The sequence below is a fragment of the Papio anubis genome, chromosome 6, assembly GCF_008728515.1.
Source record: "Papio anubis isolate 15944 chromosome 6, Panubis1.0, whole genome shotgun sequence".
NCBI lineage: Eukaryota > Metazoa > Chordata > Mammalia > Primates > Cercopithecidae > Papio > Papio anubis.
In genome coordinates this window covers 24,804,979-24,831,629 of record NC_044981.1, presented here as the reverse complement: position 1 = coordinate 24,831,629, position 26,651 = coordinate 24,804,979, and the positions used below count along the sequence as shown (strand labels likewise).

General features: G+C 43.2%; 1 protein-coding gene across 12 annotated transcripts in view; it reads left to right on the top strand.

The window, feature by feature from the left end:
- Nucleotides 1-26,651, top strand: part of RIPOR2 (RHO family interacting cell polarization regulator 2) — a 248,891-nt gene that overhangs the window by 210,027 nt on the left and 12,213 nt on the right. For 7 of the 12 annotated variants that reach the window (XM_031666961.1, XM_031666962.1, XM_017957633.3 and 4 more), the window contains 8 exons: nucleotides 2,639-2,820; nucleotides 6,025-6,193; nucleotides 9,461-9,596; nucleotides 11,176-11,337; nucleotides 13,848-14,006; nucleotides 16,740-16,942; nucleotides 19,823-19,906; nucleotides 21,423-21,513. In XM_031666961.1, the coding sequence (XP_031522821.1) occupies nucleotides 2,639-2,820; nucleotides 6,025-6,193; nucleotides 9,461-9,596; nucleotides 11,176-11,337; nucleotides 13,848-14,006; nucleotides 16,740-16,942; nucleotides 19,823-19,906; nucleotides 21,423-21,513 (1,186 nt within the window). Of the gene's footprint in view, nucleotides 1-1,152; nucleotides 2,553-2,638; nucleotides 2,821-6,024; nucleotides 6,194-9,460; nucleotides 9,597-11,175; nucleotides 11,338-13,847; nucleotides 14,007-16,739; nucleotides 16,943-19,822; nucleotides 19,907-21,422; nucleotides 21,514-26,651 lie in introns of those variants that run through there. The other 5 variants (XM_031666969.1, XM_031666967.1, XM_031666965.1 and 2 more) reach the window with 4 other exon arrangements.

Genomic DNA, 26,651 nt, shown 5'->3' with positions numbered 1-26,651 from the left:
TCTAAGACTGTTTTCCTGGCTGAGCATGGTGGCTCATGCCTGTAATCCCAGCATGTTGGGAGGCCAAGGTGGGTAGATGACTTGAGCCCAGGAGTTAGAGACCAGTCCGGGCAACATGACAAAATCCCATCTCTACAAAAAATACAAAAATTAGCTGGGCGTGGTGGCACACACCTGTAGTCCCAGCTACTCGGGAGGCTGAGGTGGAAGAATCGCTTGAGCCAAGGAAGCAGAGGTTGTAGTGAGCTGAGATCACGCCACTGCACTCCAGCCTGGGCGAAAAAGTGAGATCCTGTCTCAAAAAAGAAAGAAAAAAAGAATATGATGATTGTTTAATACATGCCCAGTGGCATCTGAAACTGCATTTCCAAGGCTTTTTGACCATCTTATCCTTCTCTCCTCAGTCTTGCTGACCTAACTCTAGAGGAGATTTGTGCCTAAGGCAGATGATAATTCAGGCTCTGACTCTCCAGGTCTTCAAATGCTCATGACAGTTCAGTTGATGGCATAGCCTCTGAGAAACAGAAGGGCACTCTGAATCTACTTTCTGTAAAATATCAGTTCAAAACCATCAGCTCAGGGTTTGTACATGCAGGCTGCTTGTCTAGTATTCCACTAAGCACCTATCTTTTCTGCACAGTTGACCAGCTTTGCTTTGTGGGCAAAAGGTATTCATTTCAAAGAGCTAAGACACAAATTGATGCCATCTAAAGTGAATTCCTTAGAGAAATCCAGTAGTGATAGCAGCTCCCATTCCAGGCATCTAGGGTGCTGCTAAGTAGCTCAATCCGCAGGAAACACTAGGCATTATTAAAAACTGGTGACCAGAGACTTCTTTCCAGAGTATTATTTCAGTCTGCTCTCGTTCTAAAATTGTCCTGCTACTAAAATCCTCAACTGCCCCTTTCTTTGTCATGACTAATATTTAAACACATCCATACTGTACAAGATCAAATTGTGCAGACATCTTGCTTAGGAAAAAAGACCCTAGAAGCAGGTGAAGTCCAGACCGACTCCCTCTCTCCCCCTGAGACTGCTGAAAACGTCACTAGTGAGTGTGTTTAGGTCTGGGGCAAATGGCTTTGTATCCAGCCAGAATTAAAGCATCAGCTGGACAAAGCTTTCTCTTTTCTCCCTCCTTCACATTCCTAGGATGCTAAACATCTTGACCATCAGAAACTAAATGGTGCTGCCTCTTGGACGGAGATCACTGAGGGTGAATGAGACAACTGTGATTTAAAAGACTGAAAGACGTTTTCCCATGTGCTTTTGTGCCATCTTGAGTGTCAGAGACAGATCCCTGCAAGGACCTTTCTACCTTGCACTAAGAAATCAGCACGGAGTGTCACCTAACTGGATGGAGGACATTTAGTGCTTCTAACTTGCAGAATTTGTCCCATTCGACCCACCCCAGCATCTTCTTGAATATTTGGAAATACTTCTCTCCAACTCTGTGCCTGTAGCAACTGGCATTGTTTTGCTTGTAATGTTTCTGCATGTGGCCAGCATTATAGAATGCTCCAGGCCAGAGAATGGGATTGTTCCCATGATGCCAGGGCCTGGTCAGGGAAGTGATGGGACTTGTTCCCTTTGAGGCAGAGCTACAGAGGAAGCAGGGCTGCTTCTTGTCATGCTCAAGGCATTCATTCTTTCCTCAAAGCTCAGAGGAAAAATTATATGCTGTGAGTAGGTGCGGTGGCTCATGCCTGTAATCCCAACACTTTGGGAGGCCACTTTGGGAGGCCAAGGATTGCTGGAACCCAAGAGTTCAAGACAAGTATGGTCAATATAGGGAGACCCTGTCTTTACAAAAAGGAAAAAAATTAGCCTGGTGTGGTGACACATGCCTGTGGTCTCAGCTACCTGGGAGGCTAAGTTGAGAGGATTGCTAAAGCCCAGGAGGTTGAGGCTGCAGTGAACTGTGATCACACCATTGCACTCCAACCTGAGTGACAGAGCAAGACCTTGTTTCAAAAAAAAAAAAAAAAGATGCAGGGCTTCTTACGTAGGGAACATGGGCTAGGTAAATTTGAGCCACTTCCTGTTTCTGGGATTTGTTTTGTTAGTCCTTTAGAGCAGATGCCTTAGATAGCTAGCACCTTTTGTAGAACACTGAAGACATTGCCACTTGGAATTAGAGATTGGTCAGTATTCAGCATTGACTCACGACTTAAAATTTGTCTGCTTGTTGTATTTTATTTTGGGGTGAGCACTAGGCAGAGGGATATAGCAGTTCTGTTTCCCAAGGCTTTGTGGTTGACTTTTTTTGTTTTGTTTTGTTTTCAACTTTTTGTTACAAAAATTTCAAACAGAAGTAGAGAAAATCCTCTAATGGATCCCAGTGTGCCCATCCCTCAACCTCCCCAGTGATCAACTCATGGCCAATCTTGTTTCCTATTCTTCAACCTGCTTACTTCCCTCCGGATTCTTCTGCAACCAGTCCCAGATATTGTGCCATTTTACCCATGGTTGTACTTCTTTTTTGGATATTAAGATTTTTAAATGCATTTTTAAATGCTAGCAAAAAATAAAAACTTGAAACAAAAAAAAAAGTGTGGCATCTCCAATTGAGCATCGTGTGTCCTGTTTCTCTTTCTGGATGTGTTGATGTTCTCCCTGGTGCCTTCTGCCTTTACAGTGCAAGCCAGCAGTAAGCCGCAGCAGGTCTTCCAGTTTAAGTCTTACAGTTGAAAGTGCTTTAGAAAGCTTTGATTTCCTGAACACCTCTGATTTTGACGAGGAGGAGGATGGTGATGAGGTTTGTAATGTTGGCGGAGGTGCTGACTCAGTATTTTCAGACACTGAGACTGAGAAACACAGGTAAGTCTGAAGTTAGTGTCTCCTTATATTTCTCCTATCACAGCTGATACAGTAGTTCTTTGTTACTGTCAGAGGGGACCTGGTACACATTTCCAGGAAGATAAAACTCTCCACATGAGTGACCAATTGGCTTACAATTCCTTTTTATTGTCAAGTGCAATAAAAGCATCAATATTATTCATCTCTTTGGGGTTGCTTAAGGGAAAATAAATATCTTTATATTTCCTCTTTATAAATAGGAAAATTTTGTATGAGAGTGTTTATATACACATACATGTGTACACTTTTTTTTTTTTTTTTTAGGAGAGAGTCTTGCTCTGTCACCCAGGCTGGAGTGCAGTGGTGCAATCTCAGCTCACCACAACCTTCACCTCCCAGGTTCAAGCAATTCTCCTGCCTCAGCTTCCCCAGTAGCTGTGACTACAGGCGCTTGCCACCACACCCGGCTAATTTTTGTATTTTTTTAGTAGAGATGGGGTTTCATATGTTGGCCAGGCTGGTCTTGAACTCCTGACCTCAGGTGATCCACCCGCCTTAGCCTCCCAAAGTGCTAGGATTACAGGTGTGAGCCACCACACCCAGCCCTCACATGTGTCTTATAGGGTTCAGTGTCTACAACTTGACCCCATGCAATTAATTCCAAATTAACTAGGTATACACATTTCTGGAGAACTCTTACTGGATGACAAATTTGGACCTGGTTCTCCCTGGTTTGCACTTTACTTCCGTTGCCTTTGTTTTGTTGAGCTTCCCTTTCCCAACCCTTTATGCTTCCTTCAACCCAGTGAGTCTTTGCATGAGACTGAGTTCATCAAGGCATGCATCAAAGCCAAGTTTAAGTCCCATGGTGCATATTTCTCTTAGAATGTAGGAGAGGATGACCGATGACTGCCACTGGTTCTGCAGCAATCTAGGTGGAGAATGTGACCTTCTCTGGAAGCAGCGGATGAAGGTGAAGCATTGTCACCTTCACCATCAGGTGTCCTTGTGCAGCCAAATCGCATTTTGAGAACTAGAGCCTGGGGTCCAATTTTATAACTACAGATAAAGCAAAATAAGTACAGTGGAACGTACCCACCTCCACCAATTACTGTGAAAGAAAACACACTTTCCCAAAGTGGGGGTGGATTGCCTGCTCATCTTTACCTTTGGCACAATATGACGTAAACAGGTTTCAAGTTACAGCAAGCTATGACTTCAACCTTCACAAATCTCTCTGAAAGATGTTAGTTTTTTGTTGTTGTTGTTGTTGTCCCTGAAGGGTTACCTTTTTCAAAATAAAACCAGGAAAAAAACCATGAGAACTTGAATTTACCCCTTAAGCAAACTGGGGACATGGCAAAGAAAATTTATTAAATTAATGTAATGTTTAAATTATCCTACATTTGGCCAGGCATGGTGGCTCATGCCTATAATCCCAGCACTTTGGGAAGCCAAGGCCAGAGGATTACTTGAACTCAGTAGTTCAAGACCAGCCTGGGAAACATGGCAAAATCCCATCTCTACTAAAAATACGAAAGTTAGTTGGGTGTGGTGGTACGCACCTGTTGTCCCAGCTATGCGGGAGGCTGAGGTGGGAGGATTGCTTGAACCCAGGAGGTCAAGGTGAGCTGAGATTGTACCACAGCACTCCAGCCCGGGCAACAGAGCAAGAGCTTCTCTCAAATAAATAAATAAGGCAGGGCCTGGTGGTTCACTCCTGTAATCCCAGAACTTTGGGAAGCCGAAGAGGGTGAATCACTTGAGGTCAGGAGTTCGAGACCAGCCTGATCAACATGGTGAAACCCCATCTCTACTAAAAATACAAAAATTAACCAGGCATGGTGGTGTATGCCTGTAGTCCCAGCTACTCAGGAGGCTGAGGCAGGAGAATGGCTTGAACCTGGGAGGTGGAGGTTGCAGTGAGCTGAGATCGAGCCACTTTGCTCCAGCCTGGGTAGCAGTGTGAGACTCTGTCTCAAAAATAAATAAATAAAAATAAATTGTTCTGCCTTCATATTTTTCAGCTTGATAGAATGTGTGAAATGCTTCTTATCCAAAAATTTTTCTGCATACTTGTTACCTTAAGCTGTTACAGGATATAGCAAAGTCAGGCATCAATCTAAACTTTTTTTCTTCTTGCTATAAGAAACATTTTAACAACAGAAATATCACAGATTTTATAAATGTTAAAAATCTATATTAAATATGTCTAATTTGATCAGTGTCATTGTATGTCATCAGAAGTATTAGAGAAGAGTGTATGTGTGTGTGTGTGTGTGTGTGTGTGTGTTTTAAATATATAACAGCTGCTATGTGTGGACTGCCCGGACACAAACTGAGTGTTTTCCCCTTGGAGGCAAATGTAAATCAGAATAAAGCATTCAAAGCCTCTAAGCTCTGGTGCTGATCTTTTTAAATTGTGGACACCAGAGAGTGTGAGGCTAGAAGCCCAAATCTGCCCTGTCCTGTCTAGCTGGGTGAACCAGGACACTCTTAATATCCCTGCTAATCATGGGAAACAAGATCACTCTTGCCACCCTCCCCAGGACGCAGGTTTATTTTAAGAATAAAATTAGATAATCAATGCAAGAGATTTTTTAAAATGTAGGTGCCTATCATGATATAACTTCATACAGTTCAACAAGGAGGTTTAAACAAAGCATGAGAAGCAGAACTAAGCTATTCCTCTAAATACTCAAACACCCTTTTTAACTTTTGTCCAGAGTAGAACATCATGTCTCTCTTCTTGGCAGCTTTCCTTTTTCCTTTTATTCAAGTAGCAATTGATGTGAGGCCAGGAAAAAGCCGTGACAGATTATTTCTTAATGGTATTGCCTTTGGGAAACCACAAATATAGAGGACAGTTTAATCCCAGAAAATTTGGCAGATCACCCTGTCAACAGAGCAGGAAAGTGCAACACATTCAAACTGAGGGCATGTTTCAAAGACTTCTGGGTGAAACGACTTCATAAGTGGTTCATTAGGCTTAAGAAGCAGAGAAAGAACTTTGAAAGCAATTTGTTTGCATTTCCTTTTAACTCTAGGCAATTTGGTGACCAGGCAGAATTAAGTAATTTTTGAAAGGTGTCTCTATTTTTCAACATAGCCAAGTGAAAGACTGTTTTCAGGGGGTGCTGCTGGGGCCTGATGCAAACCATGTTGACTTGACCTGTGGTTTGTGCACAGAAAAAGAATAGCTAATGTTTTGCCCACCTTCAATAGTTACAGGTCAGTTCACCCAGAAGCCAGGGGCCATCTCAGTGAAGCGCTCACTGAAGACACAGGAGTTGGGACCAGTGTGGCAGGAAGTCCTCTCCCACTGACCACAGGCAACGAGAGCCTGGACATCACCATCATCAGGCACCTCCAGTACTGCACCCAACTCGTGCAGGTAGGATCAGCGATGAATTTGTGTTTGAGATGCCAGGTGATTTACATACCAGGAAGTGTGCTTTCAATTTTTAGTGTTGCCAGGGAAATGAGAATTCAGGAATAAGAGAACAGTCTTGCTCTGGTTTGAGCCAAGTCAAAAACTGATGGGCCTGCCCAACCCTCTACAACCTTGGGTTTTTCATCTTCGAACCTAACTCTCCAGACCTTAACAGTAGTAGGTGGAATATGGTTAGCTCTCACTGTTGTCTCATTTGGTAGTAAATGAGAATAATATGATTAAGGGGGTGGCGAGGGGGAAAGCATTTGTATTCCACCATCTGCAATGGAGTTTGAAAGCCAGTAGTACTGAATATATATTAATGTGAATGTCAAATGAATTACTTTTTCACCACCTGGAGAGCTAAAAGAAAGTGTTAAAGAATCTAACCACAGTCTCCTGGATCTTGAATAAGTACTTCTTATTAGCAATGCTAAGAGATATTTCTCTAGGCCATCATCATCACCATTTAGCTTTCATTCTGGGACACCACAGAGCTGATTTTTCTTCTCATCCCAAGCTGTTTACCACTTAAGGTTTTTCCACAGTGGCGCAAATGTTCTGAAATTCTTTTGTTGCAGGAAGGGTTTCAGCTGTCTTGAACAAAGCATTTTTCCTCAAGCATCTACTTAAGAGCTTTCTCCTTGCCTGGTTGCTTTTCTTCTCCTAATATCATTCTTCTCCCAGCTTGCTTGGATGTATGTGAAACAGGAAGAGAACGCAAAAGCTAATATAATGGTTCCAGACCAGGCACAGTGGCTCACGCCTATAGTCCCAGCACTTTGGGAGGCCAAAGCAGGAAGATTGTTTGAGCCCAGGAGTTTGAGACTAGCCTGGTCAACAGAGTGAAACCTCATCTCTACAAAAGATACAAAAATTAGTCAGGCGTGGTGGCACACGCCTGTGGTCCCAGCTACTCAGGAGGCTGAGGAGGGAGGGTTGCTTGAGCCTGGGAGGCAGAGGTTGCAGTGAGCTGTGAAGGCGCCACTGCACTCCAGCCTGGGTAACAATGGTTCTACTGCTTTCTGTGTCTCTCAGAGACCTGTCTCGATCACCTGATAGGCACAGATGCAGAACATGGACCTGTACTACCATGCTGAATTGTCTAAGGTATTTGGACTCTAAAACAAATAGGATTTGCAAACCCAGCACTTTGGGAGGCTGAGGCCTCATTTAAAAAAAAAAGAAAAAAGTGTCAAGGGGATCAGCCAAGCAGGAAGGGTGCAGAAAGAGGAGGAATTGTTGTAACCCAAAAGCACAGAGCCTGTTGGAAGACAAGAGTCAGGGTGAGGAGCCAGGGGTCCCTTGGGAGCCCAGCAGAGGGGCAGGGTTGCCTCCTTGGTAACACACATGTAAGGAGAATATGCTTCTCCACCGGAGATGAAGAGCATCAGAGAAGCCTCAGACAACTGTGTGCTGTAGGAGACTGGTCGGCAATTATAACTCCTGCCACTTGGTTAGCCAACACTTAGTTGAACTCTTCTGTTGAGTTTCAAGGTCAAAAACCACCAAGGTCTCACAAACCATGAGACTGACAACCAATCTGGTAGAATGTGCAATTTTTTTTTCTGATCAAAATAGACAGGGATTTTTACTTATGTATAACTGTTTTCTACTCACCAACCATTTGAACGAGACAGCTCTTTGTCCTTGCTGACCTTGATACTACGCCAAGCAAACTACTTGTTTCTCTTTTAGAGAAAAATAGCTGTTTTGTGAGACATAAAAGAATTCTTGTCTATGAAGGAGTGACTGTTTTCTCGCAAAGACTAATTGGCATGTTTTTAGTGTAAGCAGTCAATGAAGTGTTTCTCTCAGTAATAAGGCCATGATTATAATAATTCAGCCTTTCTGTGGGGATGAGCAATGGTACAAAAACAGAAGAGGTGGATATAAAGATGTAGATTGAAGGAGTGAGGATTAGAATCTTCTCACTTGCATTGATTCATGTGTGAGCTTACTTATTTGTTAGGTATATAATCACAGAGAGATAAAGATGTGCATTTTCTAAGAATCATAATCACTACAATTATTTTCAAAATAAAGCAGTTCATTGCTATTGTATTTACTCACAAGAAAGGTGTTAGTACATAATTGCTGCACTAGACTTTTTTTTTTTTTTTTTTTTTGACAGAGTCTTACTCTGTCACCCAGGCTGGAGTGCAGTGGCACAATCTTGACTCACTGCAGGTTTCAAGCGACTCTCCTGCCTCAGCCTCCTGAATAGCTTAGACTACAGGCCTGCACCACCACGCCTGGCTAATTTTTGTATATTTAGTAGAGGTAGGGTTTTGCCATGTTGGCCAGGATGGTCTCAATCTCCTGGCCTCATGATCTGCCTGCCTCAGCCTCCCAAAGTGCTGGGTTTGAAAATCCTATTTGTTTTAGAGTCTCAATACTTTAAACAATGCAACATAGTAGTACAGGTCTGTGTTCTGCATCTATGCCTACCAGGTGATCGAGACAGGTCTCTGAGAGACACAGAAAGGAATAGAACCATTGGGCAGCAAGTGACTTATATTCTTTCCTCTCTTAGGCCTTCTCATTCTTGTGAACTGCACACAAATGAACCCACTTACAACTTATGTGACCTTGGGCAGGTTGCTTAACCTCTCTGTGCCTCAATTTTCTCATCAGTAAAATGGGGATATCAATAGGACCCGCCTCACTGGGTTGTTATGAGAAATAACATAAGCTAACACTTATACAGGACTCAGACCAGTGGCTGGCACATAGTAAGCACTCATTTGTTATCAAGAGACAGCTCTGATTGTAATTATCATTATTATTTAACCTGCCCTTAACTTTCAACTTGAACACACACACACAAAAATAAAACCATGCTGTGAAAAATTACTGCATTTGTAAGACAAATCTATTTCTGCTTACACACCAAGACACAGCCTAAACTGCCACTTAACGTTTCAAAGGGGAAGATCAGATTCATAGTACATAAAAGGGAAGGCAACTTTATAATAACATTGTAGACCTACTACTGAGAAAGTTCCAGAATTTATGCACACATGAGGAAATGCAAAGCAACAAAAACATGCCTGATTTCATCAGATGTTGTAACTGGCATGGAATGAGGATCATTATCAAGCTGGAAGAAAAACATTGCATGAGTTTATTTAGTATCATCACCACATTCAGGGAGGATGAAGCTGGGTAGAGAAAGCTCTACTGAAAACAACATAATTGAAACAGTGGTTTTGTTTGTTTTACCAGCAAATTGTTTTCTCAAGCAAAATCCCATTTGTGGCAAGAAGTCTCTTGGAGAAGCTTTCTAGGCAGATCCAAGTGATGGAGAAACTCGCCGCTGTCAGTGATGAGAACATAGGAAATATCAGTTCTGTTGTGGAAGGTAAGTATCTGCCAATTACACCGCTATTCATGTAAATAATGACACCACTAGCCCAGTCCACTCCCTATGCATGTTCATTGCTTTGTTGGAAAAACAGAAAAGCATTCTTAGGTCACAGGATTGAGAAAGGTCTCCAGACAAATTGGACTCATTAATGTCACATTTCGGCTTTCTGAGTCAAAGCAGCAGACACACAGTTTTTTTCCAGAGGGCCTCCACCTCCGAAAGTCAGACACAGAAACAGAAACAGCACCCACTTCACAGGCAGAGTTTCACACACTTTCTGCTGGTGCGGTTCCCTTTAGGGACAGATGACTATAGGATGTTCTTGCACCCTGGAGGTGGCTAAGACAACTCCTATAGTGACTGTCAAATGGAAGATCCTGCCAGACCCTGCTCGGGAAAGGTACAAATACATGCATGCAAACACCTCCAGGAGAGTTCCTGATTCTAAGAGTTTTAGATGAAGAATTTGACATGGGAAAGATGCCTTTGAATTTGTGTGATCTGGCTATGGGGCACTTTTGTAGAAACCAGAATTTATATCTTTTTTCATATCAGATATTCAGCAGAAATAGGGTCTTCCAGGTAATCTCTGATTAAACCTAAAACTTCCTCTATCTTATTCTCCCTGTACATTTCTGCCTCCCACATCCATTCCCAGTAGAAGTAGGTGACCTTGGCCGGTCTCTGAGGGGCATGAAGAGGGGCAGGACATTCAGGCTGTGAGTGACTTGTGTCCTCTCCTCTCCCAGCCCCCTCCTCATGATCATGACACATACAAGTGAAACATTGTTCCTATGCCACCTGGTACCATGCTGTTCAGTCATTTCAGTCAGGGAACCACCTGGGCAGGGTAAAAATTTCCTCCAGCCACCTACACGCTACCTCCCATCCCCTTCAGGAAACGCTCCTCAAGTTTGAGTCTTCGATCCTGTATGATTTCTGCTGTGGAGTTATAGGAAAACCCATGATTGGAACGTTTCCCAAGGGTGGAGCTCCTGTGTTTCCTATCACTCACAGCAAGCAGCCTTGTGTTTGCTCTGTTTTCTTTGCTGCCCAGGCAGGATGAGTTCCTGTCATAACTTCTTTACCCTTTGGGCCGTCTGCCAACCACAGAGGAATCTGCTAATTCCATCTGAAAACTAATCGCAGTCTTATGGGGAGAAAAAAGGTCCCTAAAGACCTCCCCCGACACACCCTTTCCCCAACACGTCTTTATCTGCTTCATTTAAAATGTGTTATAGCCTGGCGCGGTGGCTCACGCCTATAATCCCAGCACTTTGGGAGGCCGAGGTGGGTGGTTTGCTTGAGGCCAGAAGTTCGAGACCAGCCTGACCAATATGGTAAAACCCCATCTCTAATAAAAATACAAAAATTAGCCAGGTGTGGTGGTGCATGCCTGTAATCCCAGCTATTTGGGAAGCTGAGCAAGAGAATCACTTGAACCCAGGAGGCGGAAGTTGCAGTGAGCTGAGATCATGCCATTGCACTCCAGCCTGGGTAACAGAGCAAGACTCTGTCTCAAAAAGATAAAATAAAATGTGTTATGAGATGGGGGGTTGCTCTTCTTTTCCAGCCATACCAGAATTTCACAAAAAGCTGTCTTTGCTGTCATTCTGGACCAAGTGCTGCAGCCCTATTGGTGTCTACCACAGCCCAGCGGACAGAGTGATTAAGCAACTGGAGGCCAGCTTTGCCAGAACCGTCAACAAAGAATATCCAGGACTTGCAGACCCAGGTACGAGGCAGCAGTAGAGAGAGAATTTCTGTCCTTCGGTGTGAGAGTGGGCTTTGCAGCGGGATCCGGGGGCAGGGGTTCCTGCTACCACTTGCCTGAGGATGGGAAGCACACAAAAGGCCAGCCCTGAAAAAAGAAGTGTACTGTCCAGGGAAAACATCATCTACTCAGATTTAAGAAAAGAAAGATGTTGAACTGTTTTAATTCAGAATATCAGCAGTGACATTTAAAGCTACTACATTTTAGCCAGGCACAGTGGCTCACATCGGTAATCCCAGCACTTTGGGAGACCGAGACGGGTGGATCACCTGAGGTCAGGAGTTCGAGACCAGCCTGGCCAACATGACGAAACTCCGTCTCTACTAAAAATACAAAAATTAGCCGGGCATGGTGGCCCACGCCTGTAATTCCAGCTACTTGGGAGACTGAGACAGGAGAATCGCTTGAACCCAGGAGGCAGAGGTTGCAGTGAGCTGAGATCACGCCACTGCATTCCAGCCTAGGTGACAGAGTGAGACTCCATCTCAATAATAAAAAAGCTACTACGTTCTTAGGTATTGTTATTTCTATATGTGTACTTCTTTCATTACAGTTTCACCAGTTTGAGAGTGTCAAATGGTATGATCACTTTGGAAAAACTGTTTGGCAGTTTCTACTAAAGCTCAATAAACCCCCTACCCTTGGATCCAGCACATTCACTCCTAAATATGTAAAGACTAATAAGTGCTATGTTCACAAGAAAGGACATTTAGGGCCGGGCGCGGTGGCTCAAGCCTGTAATCCCAGCACTTTGGGAGGCCGAGGCGGGCGGATCACGAGGTCAGGAGATCGAGACCATCCTGGCTAACACGGTGAAACCCCGTCTCTACGAAAAATACAAGAAAATTAGCCGGGCGAGGTGGCGTGCGCCTGTAGTCCCAGCTACTCAGGAGGCTGAGGCAGGAGAATGGCGTGAACCCGGCGGGGCGGAGCTTGCAGTGAGCTGAGATGGCGCCACTGCACTCCAGCCTGGGGCACAGAGCAAGACTCCGTCTCAAAAAAAAAAAAAAAGAAAGGACATTTAGAAGGTTCCTACCAGCTTTACTCACAAGAGCCAAAAATTGGAAACAACCTAAATGCCCACAAGAGAATGGATAAATTGTAATATACTCATAGCACAGAGTATTACACAGCAATTTTTAAAAACAAAATACAGACAAGGTCTCACCCTGTCACCCGGGGGAATGCAGTGGTGTGATAACAGCTCACTGCAGCCTCCATCTCCTGGGCTCAGGAGATTCTCCTGCCTCTTCCCCTTTTGTACTGGGACTATAGGCAGATGCCAACACACCTGGCTAATTTTTGTACTTTTAGTAGAGACGGGGTTTCACCCTCTTGCCCAGGCTGGTCTTGAACTCCTGGGCTCAAGCAATCCTCCCTTGGCCTCCCAAAGTGCTGGAATTAAAGTTGTGAGCCACTACTCTGGGCCAGCATTTTTTTTTTTTTTTTTTTTTTTTTTGAGATGGAGTCTCATTCTATTGCCCAGGCTGGAGTGCAATGGTGTGATCTCAGCTAACTGCAACCTTCACCTCCCAGGTTCAAGCGATTCTCCTGCCTCAGCACCCCCAGTAGCTGTGATGGCAGGCACATGCCACCATGACCGGCTAATTTTTATATTTTTAGTAGAAACAGCGTTTTGCCATGTTGGCCAGGCTGGTCTTGAACTCCTGACCTCAGGTGATCCACTTGCCTCAGCCTCCCAAAGTGCTGGGATTACAGGAGTGAGCCACTGTGTCCAGCCCTGGGCTAGCAATTTTAAAAAAGAACACATTGTTGCTATAATCAATAATTTGAATGAATCTCACAGATACTTTGTTGTGTAAAAGGAACAAGACACCAAAAGTACATACCATATAATTACATTTACATGAAGTTCAAGAACAGGTGAAACTAATTTATGTTGATAGATGTCAGATTGTTAGTTGCCAATTTGTGCCCTTCCCTTCCTTTCTCTTCCCTTCATTTTTCCTTCCTTCTTTCCTTCCTTCCTTCTCTTTTCCTCTCTCACTTGTCTCTTCCTCTTCCTTTTTATCTCTCTTCTACACACACATATATAATATTTATTCGTTATGTATGTTATATATAAGGGAAGGGAAGGGTGGTTATGGACTGGGAAGGGGCACAAGGAAACCTTATGGAATGCGGGCCGTCTTCCATATCTTGATCTAAATGGCAGTTACACAGGTGTGCACATGTGCAAAAACCATCCAACTGCTTACTTTACCTACTTCACTGTATCTTCAACCACAATAAAAGATAAACAACTTATTGAGCCAGATGTGATGGCTCATGCCTGCAATTCCATCTACTTGGGAAGCTGAGGCAGGAGGACTGCTTGAGCCCAGGAGTTTGAGACCAACCTGGGCAACAAAGTGAGACCCTGTCTCTCAAATAAAAATAAAAATAAAAGTTATTGAATGAATGAATGGTCATATATCTAAAGCTGCTTTGTGTCTTTCCCTTCCGAATAGTGTTTCGAACCCTGGTGTCCCAAATTCTGGACCAGGCTGAGCCTCTGCTTTCCTCCAGCCTGTCCTCGGAAGTCGTCACTGTTTTCCAGTATTACAGTTACTTCACCAGCCACGGCGTCAGTGACCTGGAGAGTTACCTGAGCCAGCTGGCAAGGCAAGGTGGGACATGTTCTTTTGTCACATTGTAGTGGTGGCTCAATTTGGCGATATCTCTGGTCTTTTAAATCATGGCTTTTGGCAATGATGGCCTTTTATTTTTCAAGTCCACAGTAGAGGTGCAATTTGCCTTTTAAATGACTTTTGGACTTTTAACATTAGTGAGTCCCTTGTTAATGAACCAGGGATTCACTAGAAGCAACTCAATTATCTGGCAGAGAGGCACCATTTACGGGATGTTGGTAAATGATTTAAGCTTTCACTGTAATTTATTTCCTTCAGTAATGTATTTGCCATTAGTCGGATCAATCCTACAGGCAATACTATTTTATATTGCCCTTTTTGGTGAGGCTTTCAGTAATAATAGGAAGAAATGGGGTTTCAAAGAAGGCAGGTAGGTAACATGGTGGGAAGGGAAAGGAGGAAATGGTGGAAAACTAACTCTAGGGCTACATGTCCAGGGAACAAGAACAGCTGCCAGTGCAGGCGTGCACCAATGAAGCCGGTTCTTGCCATTCCACGTGGCCCTTCAGAGACTGGAAATAAAATAACAATCTGAATCAAGTGAAAACTCCACTTTGGGAGTGGAGCCAGGTAGTGAGGGGCTGGTTTCTGGTTCCCAGGTTTATGCTCCATAAATCCACGGAGACTTGACAATGCAGGTTAAAAGGGACGGGAGGAATGAGGTGTGTTCTTTGGAGCTAGGTGAGTCTGGCACGGCACCAGGCAGCAGCAACCTGTCTGGCACAAGCCCAGGCTTACCCCTTCTCTCTCCAGAACATCAAATCCTGCAACAACACAGTCAGCACATTGGGTGGCATCATAGTGAAGGAAGCAAAATCTTCCTTCACCCAGCACTGTACCAGCACGGAGCATGAGAGAGAGTCTGAGCATAACCCCTTACGAGGCAGACGCCAGCACAGAGGACCAGGAAGACAAAGCATGGGCAGAAAGACCTTGTTTTAGGACCACAAAGTCTTATTTTATATTATAATCTTCATTTCTTGATACCAAATTTGCCCCAACTAAATCAATATCCTGAGAAAACGTTTCTATTACTCAGATTATATCAGTGGCAATTTACATCTCCAGCCTCTTATTACATGGTCCCCAAGAAAGCCTATTCATTTACTAACAGAAATGGGAAATGACAATGAAAAAAAAAAACCCTTAACCTTTTAAGTGTCTCTTTTCTTTCACTATAAAAGGGAAAGTCTTCATTATTTAAAATATATATATATATAAAACAGAGAAGTATAAAGAAAGAAATTCCAATCTCTCCTTCCCCTACTTTTTAAATTGAATGTATTTTTCAGTTGAATGTATGTGGGTTTTAGATTCAAAATTGTAATTATGCCTTACAGAGTATTGATCCTGTTTTTTATTTGATATTATGTTCTGTGTTATTAAGTATTCTTTGAAAGCATTTGTATTAGATTATGTTAGTTATTAGATTAATAGTTCTGCATTTGAATGTATACTAATGTATTTGATTATATTGTTGAACATTTAGGCTATTTTCTGCTATTTGTTAATTTAGATGTTATAATCCACAATGCTGCCTTGAGGCTTTTTACTAGGGTGTTTATTTACAAAGCAGTGAAATTGATAGAGCATCCACAGCAAGGAAAATAGGAAATTAAAGCAAAAAAAAAAAAAAAATCTAAACAAGTCACACATTTGTCTACTGTGTAGAGAATATTGCTTTATTCATGGCATGAATTTTGGCTTTTATGTTTCCATCTGTACTGACCAGACACATCCTCATCCCAGGGTTTTTGTGACTAACGGTTGGTCATGCTGGATTTCTGGTTAGGGAGTATAGTATACTCTTTATTCAAGGAACATGGTTAATTTGTCCAAATGGGACTCAAAACCTTATTTTTTACTGTATTGTCTTCATATTCCAACCAACAAAACGGGTTGCTCTGGCCAGGCACAGTGGTTCACACCTGTAATCCCAGCACTTTGGGAGACCAAGGCGGGTGGATCATTTGAGGTCAGGAGTTTGAGACCAGCCTGGCCAACGTGGTGAAACCCGTCTCTACTAAAAATACAACAATTAGCTGGGCATGGTGGCATGCACCTGTAATCCCAGCTACTTGGGAGGCTGAGGCAAGAGAATCACTTGAACCCAGGAGGCGGAGGTTGCAGTGAACTGAGATCACACTATTTGCACTCCAGCCTGGGCAACAAGAGCAAGACTCTGTCTCAAAAATAAAAGAAAGAAAGAAAAGAAAAGAAAAAAATTAAATAAATAAATAAATAAATAAACGGGTTGCTCCATCAGTGCCCAGTTGCCTCAGTGAAGACTTGGTTTCTGTACTGGGTTCACCCAGGATTGGGGTTTTGCCAAACAGGTTTGACTAAAAGAGGAGCAATTGAGTCTGCCATACATATATTAAGAAGATAGTAAAAACCATCTACCTGTATTTTCTTCTGTATATTTTTACATTGGGCTAATTCATCTATAAGTTATTTTTGTAGCCATTATGAGATAGAAACCCACCTTCACTTTTTCCCATGTGCTTTGCCCATCACTGTAATGTAGTTATTTGAATAGTCTGTCCTTTTCTCACCAATCTGAAATACCACCTTTATCTGACGCTAATTTTTCATATGTATTTGAGTTACTATACTATACTTTCTTATGTACTTGAGTTCTATTTATATTTGTAATGAGCTCGTTACTTTAGCATGTCAGAACATGAAATCTCCTTCCTTCTTACCCTCTAGTTTCCATGGTTCAGACTCTGCAATCACTGAGAGATGAAAAACTGCTACAGACCATGAGTGACCTTGCTCCCAGCAACCTCCCGGCCCAGCAGGAAGTCCTCAGGACTCTGGCTCTCCTATTAACCAGAGAGGACAATGAAGTTAGCGAGGCTGTGACGCTTTACTTGGCAGCAGCCTCCAAAAATCAGCATTTCAGGGAAAAGGTAAGACACTAAACCATGGCCATTGAGCCAGAAGCTGGTTTAATTTTCTATCATTTACTACTAATATTTTAGCATTTATTCTTTTACAAAAATAATTTTTTCTGCTTATTGATAATATGTGCTCCATAAACCAATCAAAACTAAAGAAATGATGGGGTCCTACTTTGCTACCCAGGCTGGACATGCACCACCCAGGTAATGCAATCATAGCTTGATACAGCCTTGAACTCCTGCCATTTCCCTCTTTTACTCATTTCAAGGGCCTTCAAGGTTCACTATCAAACCCAGGTTTACCCCTTACCAAAACCACATATTCCAAGACTTAAATGGGTGATGATAACTTCAATTGTCCTTCCTCTCGGGCATGTTTGCATTATAACAATGCTTCAATAGGGATGAAATGCTAAAGATGACCTTGGTGTATATCCACCTCTGGAAATGGGAGCTTTGGAGGGGGTTGATGGCAAGTGGCACTTCAGGGACCTTGTTCCTTTTGTACGGGAGGCTAGTCCCTGTGTAGCTGCCCAGCTGTGGATTGAGGGTTATTTCCTCCCCTTTTGGATGCTAGGCAAAGAAAAGGGAGGGGAGGGGGGCTGCCTATGCTGATGTAATGCATGCTGGAGGAAGGGGGTCCCTCATTGTTAGGCACGGGGAGCAGAATGCTGTGGTGATGGCCCAGTAGGAAACTGAGACCTCCAACAAGACCTGAGACCATGGAAAAGGGATAAATCTAAGAAATATCATCATATAGCCCAGGCACGGTGGCTCATGCCTGTAATCCCAGCACTTTGGGAGGCTGAGGCAGGAGGATGGATTGGTCCCAGGAGTTCGAGACCAGTCTAGGCAACATGGCGAAACCCCGTTTCTACAAAAAAAAACATTAAAAAACAATTAAGCCGGGCATGGTGGCACATATCTGTAGTACCAGCTACTTGGGAGGCTGAGGTGGGAGGATCACCTGAGCCCAGGAGGTTGAGGCTATAGTGAGCTGTGATCATGCCACTGTACTCCAGCCTGGGTGACAGAGCAAGAACCCTGTCTCAAAAAAATAAAACAAATGGCAGAGCAATACCACTTATTGATTCAACAGATACCCTTTAGTATGGTGATCTGACTTGAGTTATGCTTTTAAAAATAAAAGTAAACCGGGCACGGTGGCTGACGTCTGTAATCCCAGCACTTTGGGAGGCCCAGGTGGGTGGATCACCTGAGGTCAGGAGTTTACAACCAGCTTGACCAACATGGTGAAACCCTGTCTTTACTAAAAATACAAAAATTAGCTGGGCATCGTGGCATCCGCCTGTAATCCCAGCTACTAGGGAGGCTGAGGCAGGAGAATCACTTGAACCCAGGAGGCGGAGGTTGCAGTGAGCCAAGATTGCGCCATTGCACTCCAGCCTGGGCAACAAGAGTAAAACTCCATCTCAAAACATAAATAAATAAATAAAAATAAAAAATAAAAGTAATTCAGACAAATAGCAAGAAATGCACAATATAGCCCAACAAAATCAAAAGTTAGTCCTCTCTTTCCACCCTCAATTCTCTTCAAGAGTAATTAAGTTTCCTATGAACCAATATGACATATAGTGATTCTTATTCATTTGAATTAATGTTATAAGTACTATACATTTTATCAACCATTTAGGAAAAAATTAGCTTGGTAAAAATAAGACAATTGGCTGGGTGCAGTGGCTTACGCCTGTAATCCGAACACTTTGGGAGGGCAAGGCGGGCGGATCACAAGGTCAGGAATTCAAGACCAGCCTGGCCAATATGGCAAAATCCTATCTCTACTAGAAAAAAAAAAAAAAAAAAAAAATAGCTGGGTGTGGGGGTGGGCACCTGTAATCCCAGCTACTTAGGAGGCTGAGGTAGGCGAATCGTTTGAACCTGGGAGACGGAGGTTGCAGTGAGCCAAGATCATGCCACTGCACTCCAACGTGGGCCACAGAGCGAGACTGTCTCAAAAAAAAAAAAAAAAAGACAATATACTTTTATGCAGAGTTTTTTTATACAGAGCATTAATTTGCCGTGTATCAAACTCAGCAAATCTCAAACTGACATTACCACCCTCCTCACTGGAACGTACTGCCTCCTCCTGTCTTCCTTATTTCTGCCTGAATACCTTTTTTTCAATCAACTTCCCCGCTGAAATCTAACCCATCATTTCCATTCCAGTTCAAACATTTTTGTGAAACTTACCCTGGCCCTCCATAAAATGTCTCTTCTTCAAGTGACTGACTTACCTTGTGGATTTCTTATGGCACCTAATACATTTCTTCTCTTCTGTTCCTTCTAACAGTCTTAGCATTTCTACTACATCTACAGGCTCCTTAAAAGCCAGAACCATAACTCTCTATCTCCCAATTTTATTTAATAAATTGATCCCTTATATTCTCCTAGAGTCATGGACTCTAGGAGAATGTTTCAAATCTTGGAATGACACATGGGACAAGGGGCAGGAGCTTGCAGGCCTTTATGATGGGACATATAGAAAGGGATTAACACCTTAAAAGAAAAAGTTAATGATCTGGGATCAAAAACAGCTCTGAGAAATTTTGCCTTCTTCATTACTTGGTTAAAAAAATTACCTTTAGGTGGCCAATAAAAGCCCACCATGATTATGTTACTCAATAAATTGATCCCTTATGTTCTCCTAGAGTCATAGGAGATCTAGGAGAACATAAGGGATCAATTTATTGAATAAATGACTCTTTTAATTAACATGAATCTCAATGACTTTTTTTTTTCTTGCTCTGTAGGTAGTGCAAAATGTGTAGGTTATATGCTATAGTTTATCTCAGAGAGTGAGAACGAGGTATACCTCTTAAACTACAAACAAACCAAAATGCCTTCACGAGATCCCTCCTTCTCTTTCAGGCCTTGCTCTATTACTGTGAAGCACTAACAAAGACAAACCTCCAGCTCCAGAAAGCAGCTTGCCTGGCCCTGAAAATCCTTGAGGTAAAGCCCAGCCTTGGAACTCCCCTGGCAGCTCAGCTTGGAGCCAGGCTAAGCTGAGTATATATAACAGCTTTTCTTTTATGTTTGAAAGTACTTTTTTTAGCAGTGTTTCTTGTCTCCTTTGCACTGTATGTTAGTTTTAGTATTTTTCTCCCTTAAACAGTAATTACATGTGACTTTGTTTTGTTAGTCAATAAGTGGCAGAAAGCAATCATGTTTTGCACTAGCCCAAGGGAAACGGTTTGCCTTTAGGTCAGTATTAGAAAAGTATGTCATATTGGCTGGCACGGTGACTCACGCCTGCAATCCCAGCATTTTGGGAGGCCAAGGCCAGTGGATCACCTGAGGTCAGGAGTTTGAGACCAACCTGGCCAACATGGTGAAATCCTGTCTCTACAAAAATTAGCCAGGCATGGTGGCAGGTGCCTGTAATCCCAGCTACTCAGGAGGCTGAGGTGGGAGAATTGCTTGAACCCAGGAGGCAGAGGTTGCAGTGAGCCAAGATTGTGCCATTGCACTCCAGCCTGGGTGGCAGAGCCAGACTCTGTCTCAAAAAAAAAAAAAGAGAAAAAAGGAAAGTATATCTTAAAAGGGAGATGAGATGTATGGTGATTTCACTCACTTTTATTGTGAACAACAAAAAGCAGGGACAAATAAGATTTGAAAAGAAGTACTAAAATTCAGTATGCTACTGAATTCCCAGATCCTTCCCCACAAGCTCTCTTTATTAAGCAGAGAACCAGTTTTGATTGTCATAAGGTGTCGTGAGCAGGGAGAGAGCTAGAATGTAAACAAGTACGAAAAGACTGAGAACTCCTGACATGGAAGTTTCCCTTTCAGTAGGCAAGATGTAATGTTTGACCTACCTTCATCACAAAAAAATAAGACAAATCAGTCTTGAGAAAAGAATGAGAGAAAGCCACACCTTAGAACTTGCCAAAATCTTGGAAAAGAGGCAGGGACCTGCAGGCCTGATAAAGAAAGGGATTAATACCTCAAAAGAAAAAGTTAACGGCCTGTGATTAAAACCAGCTCTAGGGCCAGGCATGGTGGCTCACATCTGTAATCCCAGCACTTTGGGAGGCTGAGGCCGGTAGATCACCTGAGGTCAGGAGTTTGAGACCAGCCTGGACAACATGGTGAAACCTCATCCTTACTAAAAATACAAAAATCAGCCAGGCATGGTGGCACACACCTGTAATTCCACCACTTTAGGAGGCCAAGGCAGAAGAATTGCTTGAGCCCAGGAGTTTGAGACTAGCCTGGGCAACATAGTGTGATCTCATCTCTACCAAAGATTAAGAATTAAAAATCAGTCTTGGCTACTCAGGAGGCTGAGGCAGGAGAATTGCTTGAGCCCAGGAGGTCAAGGCTGCAGTGAGCTATGATCGCTCCATTGCACTCCAGCCTGGGCAACAAAGTGAGGCTAAAGTTCCCACCAGTTGTTAAATGCCAATTCTCATGGAACTCTAGACCTAAATATCAAAACACGATGTAACCTATTTTTCCCCCATAGGCTACTGAAAGCATTAAAATGCTGGTGACATTGTGTCAGTCTGATACTGAAGAAATCAGAAATGTAGCCTCCGAAACCCTCTTGTCTCTGGGTGAGTTTTATTGTTGTTGTTGTTGTTTACATGATTGTGTGCTTCTGGCACTCTCAGAGGGATGTTCCCTTTGAGATGTTCCCTTCTCCAGTAAGGAGAAGTTTCGTGTACCCTGTCTTAGCAGTTTCGCTGCTGTAGGCCGTCTTCTCACACAGAGTACGAAGAACTGATCAGTGTCCATCTCACCCCAGCTCCTCGTTCTGTCTGGATGCTGAGAGTGAAGTATATTCTCTGGAGCCTTTCTATATGGACTGATCAGTCTGTATACTATTTGGAATCAAGAACACAGAAGTCAAACCATAAAGCAGAGGCAATAGGAATCCAGGCTGGGTTGCCAGGGTGGGGTTGACACTCCCTGGAGGACAGAGGTTGGGTGAGGTACCAGAGATGCGTCCCAGGGAATGCTGTAAAGCCCCAGGTATCTCAGCCTCACCCTGAGTCCCAGGTTAACCTCTGACTGCCCTGTAGCCTCTGCCCATCTGAGCCCTGATACCTAAGAAAATAATTGGAGTACTTATTTTATTCTGAAATATCCAGAGAACCCTTCCTCTTTACTTTATTTTATGAAGGTTCATGCCTAGCAGACATTATACATTTATTCTTTTTTGGGGGACTTGGGAGGATAGGGAAAGCCTTTCTTAATTCTGAATTTAAAAGTATAAATAGCTGGGCTTGGTGGCTCACCCCGGTAATCCCAGCACTTTGAGAGGCCAAGGTGAGTGGATCACTTGAGGTCAAGAGTTCGAGACCAGCCTGGCCAACATGGTGAAACCGTGTCTCTACTAAAAATACAAAAATTAGCCAGGCATGGTGGGGTGCCCCTGTAGTCCCAGCTACTTGGGAGGCTGAGGTAGGAGAATCACTTGAACCCAGGAGACAGAGGTTGCAATGAGCTGAGATCATGCCACTGTACTCCGGCCTGGGTGACAGAGTAAGACGCCCTCTCAAAAAAAAAAAGTATAAATAATCATTATAAATAATTTTACTTCAACAACACACTCTTAAAAGTGTAAAAACTATGCTCCTAGAGCCGGGTGCAGTGGCTCATGCCTGTAATCCCAGCACTTTGGGAGGCCAAGGTGGGCAGATCACCTGAGGTCGGGAGTTCAAGACCAGCCTGACCAACATGGAGAAACCCCGTCTCTACTAAAAATACAAAATTAGCCGGGTGTGGTGGCACATGCCTATAATCCCAGCTACTAGGGAAGCTGAGGCAGGAGAATCACTTGAATCTGGGAGGCGGAGGTTGCGGTGAGCCGAGATCACACCATTGCACTCCAGCCTGGGCAACAAGAGCAAAACTCTATCTCAAAAAAAAAAAAACAAAAATTATGCTCCTAGAAATCCTCAGACATAATCCAATCAATAATGCAGCTTAGAAAAAAAGCCACCCTTGTTTAGTGATAGTAACTAAACAACATGAAGAAGATTCTCATGGCATTTATAATCACTGTGAAAATCCCATTTATTGTTAGGCCCTCTTTCTTACAATTATGGGTTTAACAAGGCATCATTCTGCTATTGAATATATTATTTCTTCCACAGAAATCTTAGCCAGTATATATTTGTTTAAAGGATAAAAGTTATTCCTTATGGCTGTATTAGGCATAGAAATTGTTTAATTCTCCAAAAATGTACCCAGGTATTATTAGTTTAAACTCCTTTATCCCTTCGTATTCTAAAATAACCATGAAGGTAAGCCAGGCGCTTACAAAGCATAGCCAACGAAGCTTCTATTTCCAGTGTAATCTAAGGAAGTTGATCCCAAAAGAATGTGCCCCGGGACTCACTGGAGCTGTGCGAACAGCAGTATCTCCAGAAGCCATCACCATACCTGCTTCACCTTAGCTCTTCATGCACACTGCTCGCATCAGCCCTGGGCCCTCTCACACCACCAGTGTGCAGTGCTCGACACTGGCTGCTCATTCACCAGGGAAGCTTAAACAATCTATTCCCAAAGATTCTGCTTTCATTGGTCTAAGTGTTCCTTGGCATCAGGATTTTTTAAAGCCTCCCAGGTGATTCTAATACAAAGTTTGAGAACCCCCTGAACTCAATATTATGAATCTTCTTTGACCCTAATGTACAAATACTGGCACATTTTTCTCTCACACAAATGACTGAATTAGTATAGTGAAAATAGTATTTTCAATAGGAATTGATAAAATGCCCTATGACAAAGGGCAGAAGGTCATTGTGGGCACTTAAAGGACTCAGGGCTGCAACTATTTACCAACCAGTATGGAATGATTTGGATATTTTAACCTAGAGCTGTCCGGTAGATCCCTCCATGGTGATGGGATTGTTCGATATGCGCACTGTCCGGTATGACAGCAGTCATCCTAAATGGCTGTTGAGCTGTTCACATTCACCACCATGATTGAGGAACTGAAGTTTTAAGTTTACTCCATTTTGAGGACAGCTGCTCCTTGACTTACAATGGGGTTACATCCCAATAAACCCATTGTAAGGTGAAAATACTGTTAAGTCAAAAATGCACTTAATACATCTTACCTACAGAACATCATAGCCTAGCCTAGCCTACCTTAAACATGCTCAGAACACTTACATTAGCCTACAGTTGGGCAAAATCATCTAACACAAAGCATATTTTATAATACAGTGTTGAATATCTCATAGATTGTATTGAATACCATGCTAAAAAAGTATGGTTTCTACTGAATGCATGCAGCTTTTGCACCATTGTAGTCAAAGAATCATAAGTCTAAGCCATTGTCAGTCACAGGGACCATCTGTAATTACCATTTAGATTTAAATGTGGTTGGTGGCCACATGTGGTTGGTGGCCACTATGTTGGACAGAAACAGAACAGTTTTCACCATGACCATGGCCATTTCATTGTGTCCTAGCTGGACCTCAGACCTGCTTGGAACCATACTCCCTGACTCCCCAAAGCTATAGCTCTCTCCCCTCCAACACTCTGCCTACTTCACAAGGCAGTTAAAGGATTGGCAGAAGGCTGGCTGCAGTGGCTGATACCTGTAATCCCAGCACTTTGGAAGGCCAACACAGGAGGATTGCTTGAGTGTGAGAGCACAGGAGTTCAAGACCAGCCTGATCAACATAACAAAACCCCATCTCTACAAAATAAAAATAAATACAATTAGCCAGAGCTGGGCGTGGTAGCTCAACCCTGTAATCCCAGCAATTTGGGAGGCCAAAGTAGAAGGATTGCTTGAAGCCATGAGTTCTTGTTTTATGGGTTGTTTTGTTTTGTTTTTAAACAATTTTATTCTTTTTAAAAAATATATATTTTTCAATTTGATAGAGATGGGGTTTTGCCATGTTGCCCAGGCTGGTCTCAAACTTCTGGCCTCAAGAGATACTCCCACCTCCGCCTTCCAAAGTGCTAGGATTAAAGTCATGAGCTCGGGCGCGGTGGCTCAAGCCTGTAATCCCAGCACTTTGGGAGGCCAAGACAGGTGGATCACGAGGTCAGGAGATCGAGACCATCCTGGTTAACACAGTGAAACCCTGTCTCTACTAAAAAATACAAAAAACTAGCCGGGCAAGGTGGCGGGCGCCTGCAGTCCCAGCTACTTGGGAGGCTGAGGCAGGAGAATGGCATGAACCCAGGAGGCGGAGCTTGCAGTGAGCTGAGATCTGGCCACTGCACTCCAGCCGGGGCGACAGAGCGAGACTCTGTCTCAAAAATAAATAAATAAATAAAGTCATGAGCCACTGCACTGGCCGAGGCCAGGAGTTTGAGACCAGCCTGGGCAACATAGCAAGACTAGGTCTACCAAAAAAAAAAAAAAAAACTCATTTTTTTCAAGTAGCCAGGCATGGTGGCATGAGCCTGTAGTCCCAGCTACTCAGGAAGCTAGGTAGGGGGAGGATCACTTGAGCCTAGGAGGTCGAAGCTACAGTGAGCTGTGATTGTGTCACCACACTCTACCTCTAGCTCTAGCTAAAAAAAAAAAAAAAAAAAAATGACTAGCAGCAGAGCAGATCAAGACACTGAAAACTGAATAAGAGTCAGATACCCAACCTACTCATGTCACTGTAGTAATATTGGGTAACACCCATAGAGGACTTGCTCCAGACCAGGCACTGTTTTGAGGGACCTGTATGGGTTAACTCATTTAGTACTCAAAACTAGTCCATAAAGGCAGATGTGCAATTAGTTCCATTTTACAGAAAGCAGGCTGAGGTTGTGTAACTTGCCTATCGGCACCCAGACCTAGTCAGGCACCAAGATGGAATCTTGCCACTCTAGGCCACTGTACCCTGTGGGACTCTGGGAGTAGAACACAACACCTCTAAACTAAAATCTCTTCATGAGCAAACTAGGAACTGGCCTAGTAGATGTGGTTCTTAAAGTCGCATTTCTTAGCTTGAGGCATCCATAGCGGGGTGTGCGTGAGTGGGCAAGGAGGGAGCACGTGAACGACCCTAACTCAGGCCCTCTGTTGCTCCATCTTCTTCTGCCATCAACTGGAAAGGTCCTGTGTTTAATCTATTTAATATATCAGGGTTTTGTATATCAACATTTTGTTTCGAGTAAAGGGTTCTACTCCAAAGTAATAAAAATTTGAAAACTACCAAACTAGAAAAAATGGAGCATTGCCTCTGAAAAGTCAAGGCATGCAAAGACTGTTAAAAAAAAAATCTCTTAACGTTAATAAGAGATGGCCACGTACAGTAGCTCACGCCTGTAATCCCAGCACTCTGGGAGGCCAAGGAGGGCAGATCATCTGAGGTCAGGAGTTTGAGACCAGCCTGGCCAACATGGTGAAACCCTCTTTCTACTAAAAATACAAAAATTAGCCAGGCGTGGTGGTGGGCGCCTGTAATCCCAGTTATTCGGGAAGCTGAGGCAGGAGAATCGCTTGAACCTGAAGGTGGAGGTTGCAGTGAACCAAGATAGCGCCATTGCACTCCAGCCTGGGCAACAAAGTGAGACTCCATCTCAAAAAAAAAAAAAAGGCAGGCTTTTGCCTATAGAAAAGCTCACTCTGCAAGGTTCTTTTAAATATAGGCAGGTATCTGTTTTTGTATCTAAGGTGTTCCTGAAAAAGTTAAATGTATGGGGGGAAAAAACCCTAACCAGACTTTCGCTTTACTGAAATGTTTCTGTTTGGAGAGACTCTAATGTATTATAAAATCCATAATTA